Source organism: Gopherus evgoodei, chromosome 9 (assembly GCF_007399415.2).
Source record: "Gopherus evgoodei ecotype Sinaloan lineage chromosome 9, rGopEvg1_v1.p, whole genome shotgun sequence".
Taxonomy (NCBI): domain Eukaryota; kingdom Metazoa; phylum Chordata; order Testudines; family Testudinidae; genus Gopherus; species Gopherus evgoodei.
In genome coordinates this window covers 98,949,188-98,960,896 of record NC_044330.1, presented here as the reverse complement: position 1 = coordinate 98,960,896, position 11,709 = coordinate 98,949,188, and the positions used below count along the sequence as shown (strand labels likewise).

General features: G+C 40.1%; 1 protein-coding gene across 2 annotated transcripts in view; it reads left to right on the top strand.

The window, feature by feature from the left end:
• The first annotated feature begins 311 nt into the window (after positions 1 to 311).
• The window catches only part of AFF2 (AF4/FMR2 family member 2), a 402,517-nt gene continuing 391,119 nt past the window's right edge, over positions 312 to 11,709 (top strand). For both annotated transcript variants that reach the window (XM_030576098.1, XM_030576097.1), the window contains exon 1: positions 312 to 446. In XM_030576098.1, coding sequence (XP_030431958.1) covers positions 400 to 446 — 47 coding nt within the window. In that variant the 5' untranslated portion in view covers positions 312 to 399. The remainder of the gene's footprint in view (positions 447 to 11,709) is intronic.

Here is an 11,709-nt window from a genome sequence, read left to right as displayed (position 1 = left end):
ATGGAAGCAGAGGAGGAGCCCAGAGCCCGTCAGGACGGTGGTTGTCAGCCTCTGCCAGATCCTAGCGAGGATAACGTGCTGGCTCCATGTCGTGGCTTCTGGCTGCCCAGGCTCCTCCCCTTGTGGTGTGTGTGTGATGCTGCTGCCGCTGGTGCTGTGCCTGCCTCTCCCAGCCAGCTAGGCTGCTGGCGGCGGCCGGAGCGAGCAGCGGCGCGTTCTTCCCCGTGCGAGAAGCCTCCAGCCTGGCTTAGTGGGAGCCGCTGGGGGGGCGCGTGGGGGGGTGGGGGAAGACAAGTCACCCTATGCAATTACTGCCCATGCTGGCCGGCCACTTCTAGCCAGGCTGGGGAGGGCAGGGCACGGGGGGGACCAGTTCTGAGTCTCCCCCATCAGATCGTTATGGATCTATTCGACTTTTTCAGGGACTGGGACTTAGAGCAGCAGTGGTAGGTTTTGATTTTCTTTTAATCCCACTATTCGTCTCTCCCCTCGCTGTATTTTAGCCTTTGTTGGAAGGATAAAGCTCCCCCTCTCTCCTCCCCCCCCCCAATCCTTGCTCACTTGCTTAAACCACCTCTGGATTGTGGCTGGGAAGTGGGATGCGTGGCTGTAATGTACATGGACTTTTTCCTTTCCTTGTTTTGCTTATAATACTGTTGATGGTCCAAGTTGCAAGAGTCCAATGTAAACCGGGTGGGGGGGTTGCCATGCATTGATGTTAGGGAGGAGAGCCATGCATCCCCCTGCTCCTGGTGGGTTTTATTCATTAACCGCTTTGCATGCCTTTGACTGGCAGGGACACCTAGCATTTCCTTGGATCGATGGGTTAAGTTGGATAGATGGGTGGCTAAGCCTTGCAGCGTTTAAAACAACAGAAACCCAGCGAATGAAAGATGTAGCCTCCCCCCCACACACCCCAAGATCATGGCTTATCTAATGTACGGTTTACTGCTGGCAGTGACAATATTCCCCCTCATTATGAGAAATGCCACTGTAGTGTCAGTGAATTGCACAGTTTAAGTATGGAGTTTTTTTGTTTTGTTTTTTGCTGCTGTCCTATTCATTGTAAAGCATGATTATTGAACTTAGTCTTAGAAGAGGAAAGATCAGTAAGGTGGTATATTATAATAGGTGAGAGTTTTTTGGGGGGAGAACTTTTAGGTTTCATTGCTTTGCAAATGGGCACTCACCTTGGGAAGGTTGGTGCATCTCTCTAAAATACTGTAAACTTGCGAAAGAGTCAGTGTGGAGGAATTTTTTGGTGGGTGACCAGTAGCAGAAAAGTTGCTGTTTGTGTAGTATTTAACTTTTGTTGCTTCACATGGTCCCTTAATAAGAATATGATTTTTTTGGTCTTTGTTAGGGCATAGTTAATGATTTATTTTTCTCTTCACTCAGAATAAATGAGTTGCTTTTTTCTTACCATGTCTGATTGGATTCAAAATTGGTTACTGGACAATTACATGTAGTTAGGCTAGCGTGCAGTTCGCCAACAAGGAAAGAGAATAAAATACTGTATTTGCACCCTTCATCTCTGAATGCCATACAGACGTATATGCACGCTGCATATTCTGCACAAGGCTTCACTTCACTTTATTGATATTTTAAGCAATTCCTGTGAAAAAGAGCATATCTTTAGCTAATAGCCATCATTTTGCCAAACATATTGTAGCTGCTCTAGTTGAAAACCCAAGATAATCAGAACTCAAATACCTGTCACGTTTTATTTTACAGCAATTTACAGGTAAATCCTTGGAACCATAAATTACACTATATCAATATTAATCTGTTAGCAGGCATTTAGGATCTTGTGCTGTGTTTTACAAGCTCTGCATAAACCATCGCTTTCTGCGTTAGATCGTTTAATAACCATGCTGTTGTTGTTTAAAAAGTAATAATCACAATAAAATTAGTGCTCAATTAAATATTATGCTCTGCACACTATCTTTACTCTGCGACACTAATTTATTTTGCAGACAACTGATAACGACTGTATTTCTATTCAAATAGTATTTGCATACAATTTGCCTAATTTATGGTGTGGGTAACATCATTAATTTAATAGAAGCTGTTACAACTGAATACGTGGGTGTAGTTCAAATACTGTGTACACTGCAGATATTGAATTTTAATGTTTGTTTAATAACTTATTTTTTTCTGAATATGGTCTTATGTACATTTAGTGATGTTCCTCCCTTCCCTTCCCTCACAAGGAAGGAAAGTCTTGTGTCTCTGTCTTTGAATAAAATATTAATAATATATTTCCCCTTTGCTATAGTTGTCATTCACTTGACTTGTAGTGAAAATTATTGTTTTAAAAGAAATCTAATGTTCTTAACTCAATGGACCCTAACACATGTTCTACTTTATGACTGTGTTTATTTCTAAGCATTCTGCAGCTATGGAAACTCTCTATATTACATACTGTGTACTCTGTGGATGGATATGTACATGCACTCAGTTGGATTACGTACATGAGTATGGCAGGCTGGATTTGGCCCATATGTGTGTAATTTATGTACATGTATATGAAATAGTGTGTGTGTGAGAGAGAAAGATGCACTTGCAGCAGTAAGGCAAACTGGATTTAGCCCATAATTGTGTATGTGTGTGTGTGTGAGCACACATGTATACATATATGTAACACTATATAGATGTGGGTAATTATATGTATTGTATATGTGAACATAATTTCATTTATATTACTACTTGTCTTACTCAGGCAAGTAGTTCTATTGTGTGAGTAAAGAGCTGGATTTGGCCTATCAAAATACCTACATACAATTCTCTTGCATGTGCACACAATACAATGTGTGTGTGTGTCCATAAACACATAAAAAGTATTTCATAATTATTTATAAGGGCAATAAAGATCCAGTCGTGCATTCCTTGCATGCCTAAAACTTTCATTGATCTCAGCTGGAGTTTTGGGCTACAAGGAAGGCAAAATCAAGTCCAGAGTGTGTGTGTAAATTATGTATTTAAACAAAGGGAGAGTACAAATATGACAGAGCATTAAGATTAACAGTCGTTTGAATGGTCATATGTATGTGGCAGCACTCATGGAGGTCTGAAGGGTGTGAGCCTACCACTAATCACCATTTCATCAGCAAATGACTCCAGAATATTTTGAAGCATCCCAGAAAATGCTATTTGCATTTTTATTTTCCCTCCATGGGAGGTATCTCTCTGTAGTAACTTCTCCTCAGCTACTATATCAAGAACTGTCAAAGCTGTAAAGTGTGCTGCCAGGGGACATGTTCTTAAAATCACTTGTGGCACTCAGCCCAATCAGTGGGAGATTTACCTGGATAAAAACTGCAGACCTTCACTCTCCAGTTATTAGAGTCCTCACAGTAGTCAGTAATGAGGCATTTTTGTGGAATTTAATAAAGAATTTAGTTGTTGGGTTCTTGTGGTTATTTCTATTTTGTTTTTAAATGTGATTCAGAGTTAATGAAATGTGCAGTGGAAGGTCAAAAGTGCCCCAGAGGCTATCACACCAGATTTCAGAAACAGGAGAATAAGAAAACAAAAACCACCCCCCCCCCATTACACACACCCACCCACCTTGAATGCATCTAAACTCTGGCCCAGCTCAAGTCCATTCAGATTCCATAATGTTCGCCTGGGTTTACATTTAATATGCACCATTCTATGAGAGGAGAAGGGAAGGGAGAGAGCGATAATGAAAAGCTTGACTGGCTGTGTGCACCAAGGAGACCATTTGCTGTTAAAAATCAAATTTCGTCTTTTAAATCATTTTCCACACTTGTCTGTGGTAACCAAGTAAATGAAATCTTGAAGTGTCCTGGGACCATGTGGCTACATTTGAACCTGCTTACTGAAGAAGGTGATGCTATTAATCAACTGCTAGCAAACAAAAACCAAAACCCCAGCCCAATAATCCCAGGATACAGAACCAGCCTTTCAACACTACAAATAACAAAGAGATACATTGGTTATGTTTTACTTATTGTCATTGTTGCTATTATTTTTAAGTCCTTCAAAAGGAGCTATATAAGAAGAAGTAATATTCTATAAGAAAGAAAAATGCACATTCAGGTATATGAAATTGCAAAAGGAAATAAAATCAGCAGGTAACAGTCTAGCAGAAGCTGCGTGGTTCTGATAAGGGAAGACTTCGTGCTGCAGAGAAATGAGCCTCTTGTTTTTACTTTTTATTTTATGTATCACAAGTAGCCTAATTACAGCAAAACCAGCAAACTGCCAGTTATACAGGAAGAGGCTTAAACTCACTAAACTGTTATATAAATAGAAAGTTCAAAGGTCTGTTTGTGGCTGACAGAGCTGAGAACAGGCCATCTGTGGGCCAGGTTTCTTTGCAGTATGAATGCAAAAACATAGTGCATGCCACAGCAGCATGCACTTTCAACGTGTTTCCTCAACCTGGAGGGGGTGATCCTGCTCTCCAGACAAAGGTGAACTGTTTCAGTCTCAGCCTGTGACTTTTTGGGGGGTTATTTTATTTATTTATTTATTTATTGCCATGTGCTGCTGGAGAAGAGCTTTTCAGTTACTGTTCTGTACACAGAGGTCTTTAATAGCTTGTTAAATAAAAAATCTTCTGAAGGTGGAAGCAGATTCTGAAGGGAACGTGTGAAATGGAGTAGATAGATCCTTTTATGAATTGGGATGATTTTTGTGGGAGTTTGAACAGGAAAAAAAAATTCTGAATGAGATGGTACAGGCTTTGATTTTTTTTTTCTTTTCCTGTTAGAAATATTAAAGTTGAATTGCATTTGTTTTCTGGATTTCTGTTACAAGCATCCCACAGTAATTCTTTTGAAAACATTTCATTTTCAGTTTGCTTTGAAAATGTCAGTGGATGAATTGTGGACTTTGGTAGGTGGGCGACAGGCTTTGGAAGCTGTCAAAACAAGCAGCTGTGAGAGACCAAAAATACACTTTGGGCCAAATCCAGCACTTCCATATATCCTGACTTACTAGAATTCTGCCCTGGTTTAAGAGTGTAAATCTTGTAAATCTTGAACTTGCATCCATCAGACGAGGAGAAATTATGATCACATTTGAGAAATCAGTTTAACAATGTGTGAATTGTTTTGCTAATGACTCATTCAAGAATTTAATGACTTTTTAAAATAGACAAATCTGGATGGAGAACAACCATTTCAGCCATTCCAAAGCCAAACAGAACTTCAAAGCGTTTGTATACCTTGCACGTGGATGCAAATTATATTGTTAGGTTTGGGATTTTTTTAAACAAAGATGACTTTTATAATGCAAGCCTTTCTAATGGGATCAGTCAAATGATGCCGTGCCTGCTGTCTGTGACAAAGAATGTCACTTCAGTTGGAATTTAAATAAATTATTTGATTGGAAAACGTGACCATTTTGTAAAGGATCTATTTAAATAAATATACAGAATGATCTGTTAGATGTGAACTGACATTGGTGGTCTTCACTTCTCAGAACTGCTGCACTACTCTTCAATCCTAAGGGTGGCATAATGAAAGTAATTCTTGCACGGTTCTGGAACGCCTTGCGTAACCTGAATTTTGCATAAGTCGGAAGCATATCTCCTACCACGAGTTTACTCATGTGCTTAAAATTAAGTGTGTGCTTGAGTATTGAATTGAACCTTGTTCAGTCCGGAGACTGAGTCCAAAGAAGCAATTCTTTGTATGGTGCTTGCTGGAAGAAGTTGGTGCAATATTTTAATGTGGAGGTTTAGTGTATCTGTCTTTTTGCTTCAGTTCTACACTTGTTTGTCATGGTTGCACACATGACTGGCAGTCGGAACCAATGCAAATCTTAAAACTTTAAAAAGAACATCTTCTTAAGTAAATTGATTTAGAACATGCTGCAAGAGTTCTAGAGACTGCTCTATGATACCATGGTGGGGAGCATGCAATAAATGTCTACATATATCCAATCCTATAAAACCTAGGTATTTTAATTGAAGGGTCACATATAGAGAAGTTTTAGATGTAGTGGGCTTGCAGGATTGGGCCCCTACATCCGTATTATACACTTCTAATCAATAAGTAATCAAACCCATCTATGTTTTTCTCAATATGGGCTTGATTCACACCCACTGAAATTAATAGAGAGTAGGCACTAGATTAGGCCTTATTATGGCCAAAAGATCTCATGAAATGCAGAACTGTCTAAGACCCTGATTCAGCCAACTACTTAAGCACATGACTGACTCTAAGCATGTGAAAAGCCCCTTGGAAATCAGTGCTGAGATCTGGTTAATTTAAATTTTAAAACATTTTTTAAAATCTCTTCTCTCAATTGTGGTTTTAAAAGGTAAAATTTATGAAAAGAAGCCAGTAAATACCCTTGGAGAACTAAAACTTTGCAGCATCTTTAGTTTTTAAAAAGTTAAAAACCTCTGCATGTTTAATGTGAAAGGGAGCGAATCCCATAGCACATCCAGCTACCAGAACCAGACGTCCCATAAACTAGTTATAGTTTCACAGCAGTAACTGGACGGGAAAGATGCTTTAAACCTTTCATTATTCAAAGAATGTTCTGCATTAGTGCTTGGTAATCAAAATGGTTGTTTAATTTGTTTTAATATCTCTGGCCATGAACCCTCCGACATAATGATCGACTGGCAAATGGAGAAAACTAGAGCTAAAAGGATGGCATAAAATGGAGTGGAGAAAAAGTAAAGTGGGATCATGTCAGCAGGATTTTCAACTCCATTTCACAGAACTTTTTATTATATTTAATATTAAGTTTGCATTGTTAAACCAAGTTTGTGGGTAGTGATCTATGTCTGGGTGTCTACTCTGGAAAAATACTATGCTAGAATTTGATCCTTTAAAACAATAGAACGTATAGCGTTTACTACTGTGAGCTGCCCTTTGATTTCAGTGGGACTACTTGTAATGTACAGAACTACATGTAATAGAACAGGCTTGCAGGATTCAACTCGTAATGCTGAAAAATAATGTGGGGTTAGAAAGCGGACATGAGAGAGAACCAAGACTTCCCTCTGTTAACTTTCCAACTACTACAAATTGTATTTGATCAGGAAGGGGCTTTTTTTTCAACTTACATATAGCAGATTCACACCACGAATTATTATGACTGTTAAATAAAGTCTAGCTCAGTGTTTCTCAAAGCCGGTCCGCGCTTGTTCAGGGAAAGCCCCTGGCAGGCGGGGCCGGTTTGTTTACCTGCCCCATCCACAGGTCCGGCCGATCGTGGCTCCCATTGGCTGTGGTTCGTTGCTCCAGACCAATGTGAGCTGCTGGAAGTGGTGTGGGACAAGGGATTTGCTGGCCGCCGCTTCCTGCAGCCCCCATTGACCTGCCGTGGTGAACCGCGGTCAGTGGGAGCCGCGATTGGCTGAACCTGTGGACACAGCAGGTAAACAAACTGGCCTGGCCCGCCAGGGGCTTTCCCTACACAATCGGCGACCCCAGTTTGAGAAACGCTGCTCTAGCCACTCATTTCTTCTGTAAAACTTTATAACATTTTAATTAGATTTTATATACATGTCCGAAGATTGACGAACTGTGCTCCACTGTGAAAGGCTGACTCTCTCACCAGTTGAATTTCTTTCTGTATGTGATCTGAGCTGCCAATTGATATCTATGGATTGTATTTTAAAAATCATCGAGGGGTCTTCATTGCAGAATTGAGGATCATATTGCAGCTAGAATCTGATAGTATCCTTGATGACAGTGAGAGTGTCATAGGAAAAAGTTCCTAACTGTCAGGTTGGTTAAACACTGGAATAAACTGCCTAGGGAGGTTGTGGAATCTCCATCTCTGGAGATATTTAAGAGTAGGTTAGATAAATGTCTATCAGGGATGGTCTAGACAGTATTTGGTCCTGCCATGAGGGCAGGGGACTGGACTCGATGACCTCTCGAGGTCCCTTCCAGTCCTAAAGTCTATGAATCTATGAATCTATATATTGTATACAGTATGTACATTATGCTTAATTAGCAACAAAGGTCAATGACTGAAACTGATCTGTGACTCAGGTGCCATCCTGGTAGCTGGCAGTTACACTGAGGTGTGAATACGCCACTCATTATGTGTTTGCATAGGGGAGGAGTGTTAACAAACAGTAAAGAAGGAAAGGGGATAGCGATAACCAGTTTAAAAATCATTCCTTCTGTCGGCAAACATTATTACAGCAATTTGTATGTTGCTGTGGGTGCACAGGGTACTTCAAAATAAGTAAACTCTTTAGTTTTCATTGCTATGAGCAGTTACTACTGAGCACAGTGCTTATTACTCAAGGTAATAATCACTTTATTCCGTAGTAAGAGTTTTCAGGATCTGGTCCTAGTTTAGTATTTTTCTTAGCAGAAATCCAACCTGTAGACCAGTACCCAATGACCAGGCCAGCACCCTATTTAGTTAACAGTCTAAAGGTATGATCAGGTACATACATTACAATGTATCAGGGGGTAGCCGTGTTAGTCTGTAGCCACAAAAAGAACAAGGAGTCCAGTGGCATTTTAAAGACTAACAGATTTATCTGGGCATAAGCTTTTATGGGTAAAAAGCCTCACTTCATCGGATGCACCATGTAGTAGGACACAATACAGGCTAAATTCATGGTGGCATGTGGCTTTTACAAAAAGCACGCTTCCATATGGAATAGCATGTTTGCTGTCTAACACATTTTTTAGTCTCAAGATAACAAATCGCTGTCTACTCATGTAACCTGGTGGCTTTATTGAAGAGAGGACCTCAGCCATAAATATTAGTTTGAACACCTGGCTTTTGGTTCATATGGTTTGGTTAGGCCAGGCCCAACAACTGTATTTTTAAACTGTTGTCTTAGAGACATTTCTTCTTACCTTTTACAGTGGTCTTTGCTTTACTAGCAAGCTAAAATAGCAGTAGAAGAAGGAAATAAAATCCTCGGAAAATGGGATTCCTTTAAACATAAAAACCAGGCAACTTTAAATTGTGTTGAGATTGCAATTTCCCATTTTATTTTTGTGAGTCATGGCACAAGGGAAGCTGAGATGCTGCAGCAATATGACAATCATGTTTTTCTGTTACTTTCATTAGTTGCGTGTATATTTGAGAATATGGTAGTCAAGATTTTTCAGATGTGACTAGTTATAGGTGTCTCCATTTTTCAGGGCCTGAACGGAGAGAGAATTTCAAGGGGCTTGAAAATATTGGGGCTTGAAAGGCGTGAGCTCAGCACTTTCTGAACATCAGCCCTCTTTGAGTGTCTCAGGGTGGGCAACAAAATCACTAGTCACTTCTGAAAATCTTAGTCTGTTCTTAATACTGGGATTTTTTTCCCCAGTGTCTTTAATTTGACACGCTAACAAATATTCTTCCCAATGTTTCCTATCAGGTGCAGTGATCAGGAATGAGTCTCTTTATCTGTAAGCGTTAAAACTAATTTGTAAGGGTCCTGATCCAATCCCATTAAACACAATAGGAGTCTTTCAGTTGATTGTAATGGGCAGTGGACTAAGCCTTAGAATAGATGGTCCGTGGGAAGGTAGACTTTTAAGGGATGTGGTGCATATGCACCAAGCTGAACACTTTTGTAATCCTATGTGTGACTGAAGAATAGAAATTGGAGTTCATATTTACTCTAAAAGCAGCCTTTGATTTTGATGACTTTGTTTCAGGGTACTGTGCAAGGCCCATTCATTTCACTTGGCCTTTGAAGAGGAGTAGGTGGGCTGAGATTATGTGTGTGTGTGTGCGGGGGGGTGGGTATGTTGTAGGGAAGGGTGGTTTTGTAGCTAGGACTTTAGATTGGGACTTGGGAAATGTAAATTCAGTTAGCCAATGTGTGACCTTTAGGCAAGTGATTTAATCCCTCTGTGCCTTAGTTTCCTATCTGTAAAATGGGAATGATAATACTTAGTTCTTATAGTGCACTTCCCAGCAGTAGATCTCCAAGTGCTTTCCAAAGGTTGTAAGTATCATGGTCCCCATTTATACAGATGGGATAAACCGAGGCATAGAGAGGTGAAAGGATTTGCTGAAGGTCACACAGATGGCCAACGATAGAGCCAGGAATAGAGCTGAGGTCTTCTGAATCCCAGTCCACTGCTCAGTCCATGCTGCCATGTTGCTAATAGTACTCTCTACTGCACAAATGTGTTGTAGGAGAAATTCCTAAAAGTTCATGCAATGCTGAAATACTATGGCAGTGTGGGGCAAATAGGTACCTAGACAGATAAGCTAGCAGTAACAATGCATCTTATAAAAGAGAAGGCAGAATTCAGACTGAAGAGAATATATTCAAGGAAGAAAGATCAGAGAAGAAAAAACATAGTTGAGTGCATGGGCTATATAATATACACGTGACATGCATGTTTTATGTGGCCTGCTCTAACTTGGACAGTGAATGGCGGTACCTTTTTAAGGCAAGACAATTCTTTCTTGCCACCAGTCTTGTATGGACGTTTTTGATATGCTACTGTGGCTGAAGTAAATGACATGCATATGACACTTACTGAAAATTATATCCATTCTTTCTTCAAGCCAGCTGCCTTTGTTTCCAACAGACTTCTGCTTTGTCGGTTAACCTAGGGCTTGAGTTTTCTAACATATATTATTAGATGGAATATATTTTCTATTTATAACACTTGAGGATACTAACTACTGCATTGCATTTAGCAAGCACTAGCAAGAACAGTTTTTATGATATAATTAATATAGAAATTGCATATTACACTGCTCTACAGCCAAAATGCTTCTGAAATAAATGTAGTCCAACTTTATTAATTCTGGGTCACTGAGAACAAAAATGATGCTTAAAATTGTTGATTGGCTCTAGTTTTCAAGATATGCTATTGGGTCAGTATATACGACCCTTGACTTGGGAATGGCGGAGAATAAGTGAGTTATAAAGGGAAGGGATCTCAATTTAAACCAGAAATGACTAAAATACGTCTTTGACTGGATCTATGAATAAACCTATGACTGGGTTTGGACAGTATTTGCTTTTTAGGCAAAACAATGAATGATGCAATCTGAAGCTGGTATTGCATCATACATGATCTGAATTGCATCATGTTATTCGTAGAAGTCATGGATGATGCAATTATAACGAAGCTTACGTCACTCTGCTGAACAAATTGCCCTATATCAGCTCTAGAAATCATACAGTGTCGTGCTCTCTTATTTGTCAATGTTTGATTTTGCAAAGGGACACATTTCTGTTTAGCCAAAGTGAGCAGAGATGCCTCGTACTTGTGTGAACAGTGCAGATAACTTCTGCTATGTTTGTGGTGAAGTGACTTTTGCATCACAAAAGCGCAGTATAACCACTATGGTTAAGAAAGCCTATCACCTTTATTTTGGCTGCCAAATTGGAGATCAGGACAAGAGGTGGGCCCCACACATATGCTGCAAGACTTGTGCAACAAATCTTCGCCACAGGAAAAGGAAATCTATGCCTTTTGCAGTGCCAATGATTTGGAGAGAGCCAACAGATCATACCAGCAATTGTTACTTCTGCATGGTGCCTCCAGTTGGGAAAGGTGTGTCAAAGAAGAAAAAGTGGACTGTGCATTATCCAAACATTCCATCAGCTATACGCCCCGTACCCCACGGAGAAGGACTGCCGGTTTCTGATGCACCAGAATCATTCTCACTTGAGTCAGACGAGGAAGAGGAAGAGGATGAAACTTCTGGTCCTGAACCATCAATGTCACAGGACCCACATTTTCTCCCATCCTCCTCCTCTGAACCACACCTCCTAACACA